The sequence below is a fragment of the Asparagus officinalis genome, chromosome 8, assembly GCF_001876935.1.
Source record: "Asparagus officinalis chromosome 8, Aspof.V1, whole genome shotgun sequence".
NCBI classification, from domain to species: domain Eukaryota; kingdom Viridiplantae; phylum Streptophyta; class Magnoliopsida; order Asparagales; family Asparagaceae; genus Asparagus; species Asparagus officinalis.
In genome coordinates, this window is record NC_033801.1 from 14,861,837 (window position 1) to 14,876,553 (window position 14,717).

A 14,717-nucleotide genomic window follows, 5' to 3' on the forward strand; every position below is an offset into this window, starting at 1 on the left:
AAGCATTAATCTCAAGTTTGGTGTTGGGTCGGGTTAACAGATCAAATCCTACCCATAATGCACAGTAGTCAAGGAGTTTTCGCATGATTTTATTATATATATCATATCATATACCATATACGCCTTTTAAAACTTTTTATCGTTAATATTATTCTTTACTATTTTGAATATTTTATTTAAATCTTAATCTATTTTAATTTTAATTATATTTTATCTAATTTCACGTTAACTATCTACAGTTCAACACTTTAAAAAAAAATTATTTTGAATGTTTTATCTAAATCTTAATCTATCCAAATACTAATTATATGCTATATTAACTTCATATGAACTACTTATAGCTCAACAAATTAGAAAAAATAAGATTAAGAAAGTATACGTAGATAACATATTATAAAACCCAAAGTTTCAAAAATTACATATAATAGCCTTAAAAGTTTAAAATTACACAAAACACCTTGACTTATTTAAACTTAAAAACAAACACGAAATCTAAAAATTTAAAATTTACAATTAACACCTTCAACATTTTAAACATTATAGAAAAAACCTTAAAATTTTAAATTACAAAAAACACCCTAAATTTCTGAGATTTCAAAACTTAGAAAAAACATAGATGGATTCCAGGGATTACCATTAGGCACTTAAAATTTTAAAATTTATAAAAATAACATCAAAGTTATAAAAATTACAAAAACTCCCTCAAAAGTAAAAAATTATAAAAAATCCTAAAATTTTAAAACTTATAGCTGGCACACACCAAATTTAGAAATTATCAGCAGATAGCTAAAAATTTAAATTTTTCAAAAAACAACCCAAAATTTTAGTAATTGTAAAAATACTTTCAAATTTTCAAAATTACAATAAACATTCTAACATTTAAAAACTTACCACCAACATATAAAACATAAAAATTATAAGCATCCAACTTAAAATTTAAAATTTTCATAAAATACTATCAAAGTTTAAAAATTACAAAACACACCCTCAAAAGTTCAAAATCACAAAAAAGCTAAAATTTGGCAAAGAAAAGAGGAAATGTTTGATATTATTATATTAAATATATATATATATTTAACTTAAACTATCCAGTTAAGGAATAAGAATTTAAAAATATATAAAAATTATAAGCATCCAACTTAAAATTTAAAATTTTCATAAAATACTATCAAAGTTTAAAAATTACTAAACACACCCTCAAAAGTTCAAAATCACAAAAAAGCTAAAATTTGGCAAATAAAAGAGGAAATGTTTGATATTATTATATTAAATATATATATAAATTTAACTTAAACTATCCAGTTAAGGAATAAGAATTTAAAAATATATAATAGAATAAAAATTAACATTACTATGTAAATTCATGGAACTGCATATAATTTTACTAATAACACTCATTGATAGAAGACAAATTAATGAAAGACTATAATATAATAGGTTAGCATTAATTGATTATAATGTATAAATATTTATCTCTGATAGTGATAATATTTATAGGGTAAAAAATACAATGAGTTATTTATGTAGAAACTATCAGAAAGTTAAGAGATGTCCTTTAAAAGAACTAAGTTGTTTCATTTCAAATGAATAAGTGAAGGAAATAAACTCAAAATTCGGAAACATTCATGAATCACTTGAATTGACATTGATAAAAGACATATCTAGCAAAGAAGCACCGACCGAGTTCCCCTTGAAGAACATATTGAATAATTTTGTCCTAATTAAGAAAGCATTCTTCATTAAAGATACAAGAAAAATTAGTACGTACTTATAAATTTTTATACGTTATTCTTGAAATACTAAAGGAATCATAAACTTAATATAAAATTATATATAAATAATTTTGCAATAGAAACTAAAGTCAAGTAGTTGATCAACTATATAGCGAGATATAACAAGTTAGATAAGATGAGGAAAATCACTATAATGGACAAAAATTATGCACATGATACTTAATTACCATAGCGTAAGTAAAAAAATTAATATTAATATTTTTTTTCTACATTGTGGCACAACTCTGCAAGTAACCTTATTTGGGGATATGACTACCAATGAAGGATCAATTTTTAAGGACACGATCAAAGATAAACATGTAGTACCACTGTCAGATTTTAAGATCTTTAAATATGAAGGTAACATATTTTACAGCTAAAATTCTTATTAAAGACCACTAAACATAAAATTCACGTTATATTTGTTTCAAATTTGTAGGAAAGATATGCATGTCATCGTAAATTGTGTTAATAATAGATATCAATTTAAAGATACAACTTATTGAAGAAATAATAGAATGATAAGTAAACCAAGCAAACATCCATATAACACGATTAAAAAAAATATTACACTTTAAAGCTGATATGCAGGACTCATTCAGAACAAGCTGCTAAAACAAAAGCATCTCCATCAAGGCTCTTTATAAATACAACACAAATTTAAATTATTGAATATTTTATAGAATAGCTTAATTTTTTGAGTAAAATCAAGAAACTTTAGAAGAGATTCTCATGAACTCTTTTAATATTTTAATATGGTTATATGGATTCTTTTATCATATAAAAGTGTACTAGAGTTATCATTAATCTTTATTTTATGATTTTTTTCTGAAGTGCATCAATGATTTAACAACAAAATTTATATTATCTTTAGTTTCATTCTAACCCACTTTTAATTAATCTTGGCTTATTGGTTTTAATTATTCATCCTTTTTTTATAACACTATTTTTTCAAATGCTTTTCACTTTTCTAATATAATACCTTCTCAAGTCAAGCTTGGTTTCATGTCGATCCAAAAAACATAAAAATTCAAATTATCTTTAGATTACATTTATTTCTTGTCAATTCAATTGTTAACATGAAACTTTTAAATTTGGTGCAGCTCATTCAAACAAACATTAAAGAAAATAAATAATCACAATACTAAAGTTTAAGAACATAAGTAAGCAAAAACAATCAAAGTGAAATTGAGGAACAAATTTTAGTAAAGAAATAATTCAAAAATACTTAATCATAGTATTTAACCACATGTTAAATTAGTTCATAATTTTTTTGTGTTTGGCAAAAGTGGTTCAGGATTAGCCTAGATATTGTTTCGGCCATATTTTGGTCAAGAAAATTGGTTTTCTTTTGCTCCATAATTCAAGTTTTTGCTGGTCGAATTTTGACCCTAAAAATGACTTTCTTTTAGTTCACATCCTCTCCAACAGAAGGACAAAGCTAGGCCGATTATAATAAAATTAGGCTTTAATCAATTCTAGCCTGATTTTTATGGGTTTGTCAAACACAGTCCAACATAATATTCCTTATCCCCTTGCAAAAAATCAAGCATATCATTCTTAACCCTTTTGATCATCATAAGAACTACAAAAAACAGAAATCTACTACGAAATATACGCATTGATCATGGATAGATTGGAGACAAAATCAATTTTTAGAATAAAAAGAATAATATAATGTAAGAAAAAATTGGAAGCATTGCCGACTTTTAATAACAGAAATTTTTGCATATGGACTTTGTTTTTTCACTAAAAACTATTATTCTAATGAACACGACCTGCTCGAAAAAGTGTCATAGTCAATTTGTCAATGCAACATATAATTTGTTAGTTTTTTTTGAAAATTTCCAAATATGAGTACATTTCTATTGATTTTTCCTTGTGAGAATATATTTGTTATATTTTCTGAGTGGAAAGACATTTCTCGTGTTTAAAAAATCGACTCACACTCTATCAAAATAAATAAACAAACTATATATATATGTATGTATGTATATATATATACATACATACATATATATATTGTTTGTTTATTTATTTTGATAGAGTGTGAGTCGATTTTTTAAACACGAGAAATGTCTTTCCACTCAGAAAATATAACAAATATATTCTCACAAGGAAAAATCAATAGAAATGTACTCATATTTGGAAATTTTCAAAAAAAACTAACAAATTATATGTTGCATTGACAAATTGACTATGACACTTTTTCGAGCAGGTCGTGTTCATTAGAATAATAGTTTTTAGTGAAAAAACAAAGTCCATATGCAAAAATTTCTGTTATTAAAAGTCGGCAATGCTTCCAATTTTTTCTTACATTATATTATTCTTTTTATTCTAAAAATTGATTTTGTCTCCAATCTATCCATGATCAATGCGTATATTTCGTAGTAGATTTCTGTTTTTTGTAGTTCTTATGATGATCAAAAGGGTTAAGAATGATATGCTTGATTTTTTGCAAGGGGATAAGGAATATTATGTTGGACTGTGTTTGACAAACCCATAAAAATCAGGCTAGAATTGATTAAAGCCTAATTTTATTATAATCGGCCTAGCTTTGTCCTTCTGTTGGAGAGGATGTGAACTAAAAGAAAGTCATTTTTAGGGTCAAAATTCGACCAGCAAAAACTTGAATTATGGAGCAAAAGAAAACCAATTTTCTTGACCAAAATATGGCCGAAACAATATCTAGGCTAATCCTGAACCACTTTTGCCAAACACAAAAAAATTATGAACTAATTTACATAAACCGTGTCATAGAATTATAGATTTGTCAAACTGAGCCTTTAAGGGCATGTTTGGCAATTCTCCCATCAACCAAGTTAACATAACTAACATGGTTAGGCTGAGGATCTATGCCCCATCCTATTTAAAAATAAAAATAAAAATCTGCTTTGACAAATTTTGAGCCAAAATTGAACCAATTATTTTTAGTTCACTATTTAGCCTTTAAAACAATTTAGTTTGAGACCAGATGAATGTTGGGATTGTAACAATGATTCTTTGTATAACTTCATTAGAATAGATAGGTTAGAGGGATATCATGATTAGGAGATTTGGTCTCATCATGATTAAGAGTTTGTATCCTATTCTAATTAGAAAGTTAGGTTAGGGTAAGGTTTTGGTTTCTCTATATATAGTCTTCTATTATTGGAGGAAAAATCAAGAAGAGGAGAGAACCAATAATCTTGTAATATAGGGTTAGCAGAGGGCATAATCTGATTCAAAAATATTGTGCGAGAGGCGATAGTTTTGTAGTCTTTATCCATTCAAAGATTATAACATTGGGAGAGGGTTCACAGTCTTTGTCCGTCGACAAGATTATAAGAAGTGTGTCTTGGAGAGAATATAAGAGTTGATTATGTATGTGATGTTGAGAGATTGAGAGAGGAGAGTTGAGCATTTTCTCTTGTAGTTCTCCCTAATTCATAGTGAATTTCTTGTAATGCAGGGCCGACCCTGGGCATAGGCTGGAGAGACCTTCATACATGATAATCATATTTTATTATAATTTTATACTATCATTATCTATTTTATATGAATATATATATCACTAATAATTGTTTTTATCTTTTAATTACAGGTTAATGAAGAATAAATCTCAAACTCTCATCTCTCAATAAAAACCCCTTTATTAAATGAAGAAATGAAACAACAAGCCCAAAAGTCCAAGCCTAAAAGACCAAGAAAAATAAATATACCATCAAGGAACAAATGAAGAAGTTTTGTGAAAAAGGAAACAAATCATGCAATCTGGACATTTTGGTAATATTTGGTGTTTTGGCCATATCTCTCTCGTATCAACTCGGAATTGGCTAAATAAATATTCTCTAGAAAGCTGAGAACGAGATCTATAACTTTTGTATTTATGATATCTCTGAAATCAGAACATATCATGAACAAATATTCGTACAAAGAAGCACAATCTGAATTTCTACGCTGGAGAAGTAATTATGGAACATATCATGAACAAATATTCGTACAAAGAAGCACAATCTGAATTTCTACGCTGGAGAAGTAATTATAGGAAGAATTTGAAGGTTAATGAAGAATAAAGCACAAGATCTCTTCTTTCAACAAAAGCCCACTGAATTAATGAAGAAAACAAGCAAAAGGCCCAAGAATCCAAGCCCAAAAGCTCAAAGGCTAAAAATAATTCCTTAGGGCTTTAGTCTTCATCCAAGGACTCTCATTCATTGTTGTTTACTATAAATAGGGGTAGAGAGTGAGGGGTTGAGGGTGTGAAAATTTTTGTAACTCCTTTTGGAGAGGAGAGCTACTCTTAATTGAGAAGGCCTTCTAAATTTGTAACTTTTTGTTACAATTAATAAAAGAATTTTTTCACCACTTTAAATTTTTCTTTTCTTCTCTTGATGAAGATGAAGATGAAGATGGAGATTAATTTGAAGGTTTGTTTTTCTTATTTCTCTTTCATGCTTATAGATTAGATTTATTTTATGCTTATAGAGTAGATTTATTTTCTTGTATTTAATTCTTGTAATTTATTTTGTAGTTTAGATTTTGCAATTTATTTTGTAGTTAGATTTTAATTTCTTGTACTATTCACCTTGAGGCTAGAACCCTCTTGGGTTTAGTTTTTCTTTTTGTTTATTTTTATTTTCTTTAATTCGCCTTTAGGCTAGAACCCTCTAGGGAATCACCATTTTGTAAGAAGTGGATTCAATTCTAAATTACCCATATCTTTAATTGAATCCGCCATCTTTACTTTCTTGAATTTTATTTTCATTCTTGATTTTCTTTTTTGATTCTTGATTTTATTCATCTCTCCTTGTGGAAATCATTTATTCATTGTCACATCCACTCTCACTTACATTTTGTGCCTATTTACACAACCTTCTTAATCTCTTCACAATCACATTCACTCATCACTCATATTTGTCACATACACAACATAAGAACCGAATTTATATTTTCTCCTACAAAACACCTTCCTCGTGGGATCGATAACTTTTTATACAATAACTTAACACGGTTGTGTACTTGCAACATTTTTGGTACATGTTTATGCCACATCAATATACAACAAAACCATCCCTATCTTCAACCTGTCCTCTGTATCCAGGGTCGCTCTCACATATAAAAAAAAAAGAAAACTGAAAACCCTCTCTCTCTGACCTCTCCCTTCTTCCAATCTTCGGATCTTCCTCCAGTGTCCCGTCCTTGTCGGCTTGTCCTCCTCCCTCTCGGCTCTCGCTCGCTGGTCGTCGGCCCGTCGCCATTGACCAAGCCAAGGTTAGGGTTTCACTTCTTGTCTTCTTCACTTCTATGTTCCTTTTGACAAGATCGTGAATTGATGTAGAAATTTTGATTTATCTGTAAGTTCTTGGTTCTCACTAGGGTTTAGGAATTAGGGCTTTGTGGAATTAGGGTTTAGGAATTAGGGCTTTGTGAAATTGAAATTGAAATTGATTAGGGCCTAAATTGAAATTGAAATTGGAATTAGTTCTCACTAGATTTTATTGTTTAATTTCAAATTTCAATTTAAATATTTGATATATTTTAGTCCCTAACATGCTTTTTGGTAGGAATTCTTGATTAATTTATTTTTCTCGATATTTATTAGATTGTAGCAGATTCAGAATTAAATTTGGATATCATGCCTCCTCGAAAGTATATGTCTGGACATGATAAGCGGATAAAGAAACAAAAAATTGAAGAATTCAATCGATCTCAAGCGGGAGCACTTGAAAATTTTATTACTTGTAGTAGAAATACATATTCTAATTTAGTTCAAGATTCGGTGAATGTTGAAAATGAGCAACCTGAAAATCAAGAAAGCGAGGATTTGGTTAATAAAAATTTGAATGAGAATAGAAATTCCATTGAAGAAGGTGAAGAACATGATGATTCCAATGAGAATAGAAATTTGAATGAGAATAGCAATGTAAATGAACATGAAGAAAATATAAATGAACATGAAGATTTGGTACAAGAAAACCTTGAAAGAAGGCCTTCAAACATAAATGACCCAGGAAATTAAAAAAATATTGATCAAAGATTCAAACATAAATGACCCAGGAAATTAAAAAAATATTGATCAAAGATTGAGAGACTTACTAGTTGAAAGAGGTCCCAAAAGAAATGATAATCTTGATAAGATTGAGAGACTTACTAGTTGAAAGAGGTCCCAAAAGAAATGATAATCTTGATTTTCCAAAAGATTCAAAAGGCAGACATTTCTCCTCAACACATTACATTCGTAACTTATTCAATGGTGAACATCATGATAGAAAATGGCTAATCTATTCAAATTCTTTGGACAAGGTTTTTTGTTTTTGTTGTAAGTTGTTCAAATATGATACAAACAAAATTCAATTGGCAAATGATGGAGTTAGAGACTGGAGAAATCTCAGTGTCAGACTTAAAAGTCATGAAACAAGTAGTGAACGCATTGTTAACAAGAAGAGTTGGATTGAATTAGAGATCAGATTACGACAAAATGCGACAATCGATAAAAGTGTTGAAGAACAAATCAACAAAGAACGAGAACATTGGAGAAAAGTACTATTGAGAGTAGTTGTTGTTGTGAAAACACTTGCTAAAAATAGTTTGGACATTGGAGAAAAGTACTATTGAGAGTAGTTGTTGTTGTGAAAACACTTGCTAAAAATAGTTTGGCATTTTGTGGAGATAATGAGAAGCTTTATGAAGAAAATAATGGAAATTTTTTAAGTATAATAGAAATAATTGTCGAATTTGATCCAATAATGAAAGAGCATGTTCGTCGAGTTTAGGAGAAAGAAATTCATTATCATTATCTTAGTCACAAAATTCAAAATGAATTTATTCTTCGAATAGCAGATGAGATCAAAAGTTTAATCATCCAAAAGGTTAAAGAAGTAAAGTACTTTTCTGTTATTCTTGATTGTACTCCGGATGCAAGCCATGAAGAGCAAATGTCACTTATATTAAGATGCGTGAATATTTCAACAAGCCCAATAAAGATGAAGGAGTTCTTTTTAGGATTTTTAAAGGTGTATGATACATCAGGACGAGGACTTTTTGAAGAACTTGTAAATATTTTGCAAGAGCTTAAACTTGATATTGGTGATGTAAGAGGACAAGGGTATGATAATGGTTCTAATATGAAAGGAAAACATAAAGGTGTACAAAGAAGATTATTAGAGATAAATCCTAGAGCATTCTACACACCTTGTGGTTGTCATAGTCTTAACCTTGCACTTTGTGATATGGTAAACTCTTGTTCGCAAGCTTTATCTTTTTTCAGAGTGGTGCAGCGCATATATTCATTGTTTGCATCTTCTACAAAGCGGTGGAAAGTTCTTACAGATGTTCGCGGTGAAAATCGTTGTTTTCTTCATCATTGATTCCATTGCAAATTCTTGTAATAGTTTATCGATTACAAAGATCCGGTCTTTTTTAGATCCGGTTACAACGAAAATCAAATAACACAAGAAATAAAGAAAATTACAACTTTCTCCTTTTGTGTCGAACAAATCACGAGCTCCTGTTTTGCGGTCTCTTGCTTGTGTGGGTTCTTTGCCGACGGGGTGGCTCGGCCTTGGCCGAGCCACCTCAGGGTGGCTCGGCATGGGCCGAGCCACCCTGGGGTGGCTCGGTTTGAGCCGAGCCCCTCCGGGTGTTGTTGTTTTCCGTCTTCTTGCGCTGTATCCGTTTTGTCCGTGATTCGGTTCTGTGGTTGATTCGGACTCTGATGTGTTGATCTGATTTGGCAGTACATCTGATTCCTGATTTGGCAGTAAACCCGCTTCTGAGTTTGAGTCCGAAACTGATCTTGATTCGATCGTGATTCGTCCGAGTTTGTCCTTGGTTGGATGACTCGTTGACTCTTCAACACTTGGCTTGATTCCGAACGCGAATGGATGTATTCCGTTGCTTGCGTGCGATTCGTCGATCTCGTCGCCTCGTTGGTTCGTCGGTTTGTGCCGAGCTGTATTAAGGGACCTATAAGCAATTTTATATGCCTACAACAGATAATGTTAAAGGTTTCACACTTAAGCCACCATCACAAACTCGTTGGGAAGGTCAAGTTGAAAGTGTTACAACAATAAGATTCCAAGCTCCAGATATAAGAGATGCTTTGATTTACTTAGCAAGTTCTAGTGAAGATCCCAAGACAAAAAGTGATGCTAAGTGCTTAGCAACATATGAAATTGAGAATTTTGAGTTCTTACTTGGTATGATTATTTGGTTTGATATTTTGAATGCTATTAACAAAATAAGTAAAATCATGCAATCAGAGGATATGCAGATTGATGTTGCTATAGACCTTTTAAGAGGGCTCATTTCTTTTTTTGAAAGCTACAGAGAAAATGGATTTGAAGCAGCTATGGTTGAGGCTAAAGAAATTGCAATTAGAATGAAAGTTGAACCCATTTTTCGTGAACATATCATTATTCATAGAAAGAAACATTTTGATGAAAATGCTAGTAAAGAGATGGCAATGACAACTGAAGAATCCTTTAGAGCCAATTACTTCATATATATCGTTGATCAAGCTCTTTCTTCACTCAAGAGTAGATTTGAACAGTTTCAACAATATGATGAATCTTTTGGTTTCTTGTTTAATTTGGAGAGGTTGAAGTCTGCAGATAATGATAGTTTGAAGTGTTCATGTCTTAACCTTGAAGATCTCCTAAAGCATGACAAAAAATTTGATATTAATGGGACAGAATTATTTTCAGAACTCCAAATCTTAAGAGAAGCAATACCAAGAGGAACAAAAAAAGCAATTGAAGTATTGAATTTTATGGAAATGCTAAATTGTTGTTTTTCAAATGCTTGGGTTGCTTATAGAGTATTATTGACAATACCAGTTACAGTTGCATCGGCCGAGAGAAGCTTTTCAAAGTTGAAGCTCATCAAATCTTATCTACGGTCGACAATGTCACAAGAGAGATTGAATGGATTGGCTATGATATCTATCGAAAAAAATTTATTAGAGAAGCTTGATTGGAATATTTTAATTGATAATTTTGCAGCTCAAAATGCAAGGCGATCCCATTTAATGTAGTATGAATTGTGTTATTTATAAAGCATCAAGAAGTTTTTTGATCTTAATATTAATACGATTATATGCTTATTGTCTTATTTTAATAAAAAAATATTTTGCTATCTTATAAAAATTTTTGTGTATGGAATATTGTATATAGAGGCCCCTCATTTGAAAGCTTGATTAGGGCCCCGTGAAAAATTAAGAATATCAAAATTGCTAAAAAAAGGTACGAAACGTGCTCTTTCTTCATCTTCTTCCATTAAGATGCCTCTTAATGCTATGAATCACAATACTTTTGAGGATACTGCGGAAAACTATGGAGTTACTTTGAATGCTGATTCCATAGCAAAGTTTAAAGAAAAGGAGGTTGACAGAGTTGCTTCAGGTTGTTAAGTTTGAGATGTTGGAGTCGTATAGGAGGTTCTTTTAATCTTTTTTTCAATGAAATTTGCATCTTGGAATGTTCGTGGTCTTAATGACCCAAACAAAAGATTTTTAGTTAAGGATTTTGTTCTTCGTCATTCAATTGACGTCATTGGTATTCAAGAAACTAAGCTTTGTAAACCAAATGCTAGAAAGCTTCGTTCTATGGGTGGTAATCGTTTGTCTCACTGGTCTATCTTAGATTCTACTGAATCCAGAGGCGGAGTCATGGTTGGTTGGTCAAATTCTTTCAATCTGATTCGTTCATATGTGGGTATCTTCTCCGTTTCTGTATCTTTGCTTCATATAACCTCCAATTGGCTCTTTACTTTCACTAATGTATATGCTCCAATTGATAGAGAGGATAAGGAGGTATGTTGGTGGGAGCTTAATAGGGTTCGACAATTGTTCGATGGTCCTTGGATTATTTGTGGTGATTTCAATGCAACTTTGTGCTCAGAAGAGAGAAATGGTAATGGGGGTTCTCTTCGTGATATCAATTCTTTTCGTAAATTTGTTTCATCTACCTCTCTTATTGATCTTCCTCTTTCTGGCCGGTCTTTCACTTGGTCCAATAAGCGTCACAAACCAGCCTTGGCAAGACTAGATAGATTCTTAATAAGTGCAAAATGGGATAGGAAATATCCCCTCAGTTTACAATTCTCTCCGCCATCTTCAGGCTCAGATCATATTCCTCTTGTTCTTGATAGTGGGGGTATCCAACCAAAATCACCTCTCTTTAGATTTGAAAAGAGTTGGTTTCATAATAGTAGTTTTGTTCCTTTTATTGAAACAGCTTGGAAATCCTTTCATTGCAAAGGAAACCATGTTGATATTTTCATCAATAAACTCAATCTGTTAAAGAGAAGATTAAAGTGGTGGATAAAACATGTTTATGGATCTTTATTCATTAGGAAAACAGACTTATTAAACAAGATTAACTCTCTTGATCTAATCGAAGAAGAGAGACCTTTATCTCCTGCAGAGTTGAATGAGAGGATTTCTTTACATTCTAGCTTTTCTTCTATTATTCAAGAGGAGGAAACCTATTGGTTGCAAAGATCCCGCATAAAGTGGTTGAAAGAGGGAGATGCGAACACTACCTTTTTCCATAGAACAGCTTCCAATCACAAAAGATCCAACCATATTGCCTCTATTTCCCATTTGGATTCTGAGATCACAGACAATGAGGAAATTACTAAGGCTTTTTATGACTATTATCTTCATCTTTTTGGTCAGGATAACTCTAATAGCCTTTCTGTTGATTGGGCCTTTTTGTACCCTGATCAGAATCCTAATCTTTCTTCTCTGGAGGCATCTTTTTCCGAAGAGGAAGTTAAACATGCTGTTTTTAGCATGAATCCAAACAAGGCACCTGGTCCAGATGGTTTTTCCCTATTTTTCTATCAATCTTTTTGGGACTTAATTAAATCAGATTTGGTTGCTCTTATTAACTTTTTTGGGGATAATCCTTCATCTCTTCATAGAGTGAATAGAGTCCTCATCACTCTCATCCCAAATCTAAAGACAATCCCACTGTTAAAGATTTTAGGCCTATCAGTTTGATCAATTGCATTTTCAAAATCTTTACTAAAACTCTAGCAATCAGATTGGCACCTTTTATGCAAGATTTGATTGCTCCTTCTCAGTCAGCTTTTCAAAAAGACAGATCGACTCTTGACTCTATTCTAATTGCTAATGAGATGATACACTTCTGCTCTAAGAGAAAAAAGGAAGTTGCTATGGTTAAAATTGACTTTGCAAAGGCTTTTGATTCAATAAGCTGGAATTTTCTTATCAATTTGCTTAAAGCTAGAGGTTTTGGGGAAAAGTGGTGCTCTTGGATTTACTACATTGTCTCAACTTCAAATTGTTCAGTGCTTGTTAATGGTTCTCCCTCAAAATCTTTTACATGCAAAAGAGGTCTTAAACAAGGTGACCCTCTCTCACCCTTGCTTTTCAACTTATCAGTAGATGTCTTGAGTAGAATGATTATGTATAACGTAGATGAAGGATTGCTTTCCAGTCTACAAATCAAAGAACCCCTCAACCATATTAGGAACTTGCAATTTGCTAATGACACATTACTCTTTGTCAGAAGCACCTTTGAAGACATTAGCACTTTGAAGGCAATTTTATACATTTTTGAAGACATTTCAGGTTTGGGCATCAATTATTCAAAATCAGCCCTCTTATATTTTGGTAATATTCAAAATAGAGGCTTATCTTTATCATCAGCCCTCAACTGCAAATTTGATAGTCTTCCTATCAAATATCTAGGTCTTCCTTTGAGAAGAGGTAAACTATCAAAATCAGACTGGCAACCCTTGTTGAACAATCTGTATCATAAGCTTGCATCTTGGAAGTGAAACTGTCTGTCCTTTGGAGGAAGATTGGTTTTACTAAACTCTGTTCTTACTTCAATACCACTATACTTTATGTCTTTTTACAAATTACCAGGATGGTTGATCAAAGAAGTGGACAAAATCAGAAGGAACTTCCTTTGGTCAGGTAAATCAGTTTCTAAACCTTTCAAATGCCTGGTCAATTGGAAGAGGGTTTGCATGAATAAATTAGAAGGGGGTTTGGGAGTGAAAGATCTCAAAACTTTCAATATCTCTCTTCTTTCGAAATGGCTATGGAAATGTCTTGATAGAGATTCTTATATTGGTGCATTCCTTAACCATCTATATGTCAGAAAAGGTTCTTCCTTGCAATCTGCTACTTCTAATGCTTCTAACTCTCTGGTGTGGAATGATATTATTTCAAATAAAGATGTGTTCATACAACTTCTATCATGGTCTCTTGGTTCTGGAGATAAAATCAGATTTTGGGAGGATAAATGGATTGGTAAGAATTCTCTATCCAGTTTATATCCATCCTTATACTTTCTAGCCTGGTCCAACAATGTCTCTATTCGTAGTCAAGGAAATCTTCACAACAACACTTGGCATTGGCACCCTCTCTTGAAGCGTAGCATTACAACAGTACCGCATACTGTCAAACTGGAATTCATGAATTGTATTGGTATACATAAAATTTCAAATCAGGTGGATATCCCAATATGGTCCTTAACATCAAATGGTCTCTTCTCTGTCAAATCCCTTTATGATTTTTTAATTTCCAGAGGAATTAAATCATCCACCTACAATATTGTTTGGAATCCTCTCTTACCAAGCAAGATTCAACTCTTCACATGGCTTTTATCTATGAATCGTCTCCATACTAAAGACAATCTCCTGAAAAAAGGTTGGCAAGGTGATCCTTTGTGCATTTTTTGTAAATCAAATCCTGAATCTGCAGAGCACATATTCTTTTCGTGCAATATTGCATCTACTGTTTGGAAGCACTTCAGTGATTACCATTTGCCTTTTACATGGCCATACTCTCTAGAGGATTTTATGCTATCTATTGCATCTCTGGAAAAAAAGGAGGGAATTTTATGGAAATGTATTTTTCCTACAGTATGCTGGTTTATATGGTCTTCAAGGAACAAATTTGTATTTGAAGAAGTTTCATTCTCT

The 14,717-nt window shown here is 31.6% G+C and overlaps 2 protein-coding genes across 2 annotated transcripts; both read left to right on the forward strand.

The window, feature by feature from the left end:
• LOC109820902 (putative uncharacterized protein DDB_G0274405) lies at positions 7,390-8,369 on the forward strand. Its single transcript, XM_020387096.1, has 2 exons — positions 7,390-7,719; positions 8,079-8,369. The coding sequence occupies exons 1-2, from the start codon at positions 7,390-7,392 to the stop codon at positions 8,367-8,369; spliced, it is 621 nt and encodes a 206-aa protein (XP_020242685.1).
• Positions 8,738-11,163, forward strand: LOC109820903 (zinc finger MYM-type protein 1-like). The gene is made up of 3 exons (XM_020387098.1): positions 8,738-9,092; positions 9,749-10,512; positions 11,035-11,163. The coding sequence occupies exons 1-3, from the start codon at positions 8,738-8,740 to the stop codon at positions 11,161-11,163; spliced, it is 1,248 nt and encodes a 415-aa protein (XP_020242687.1).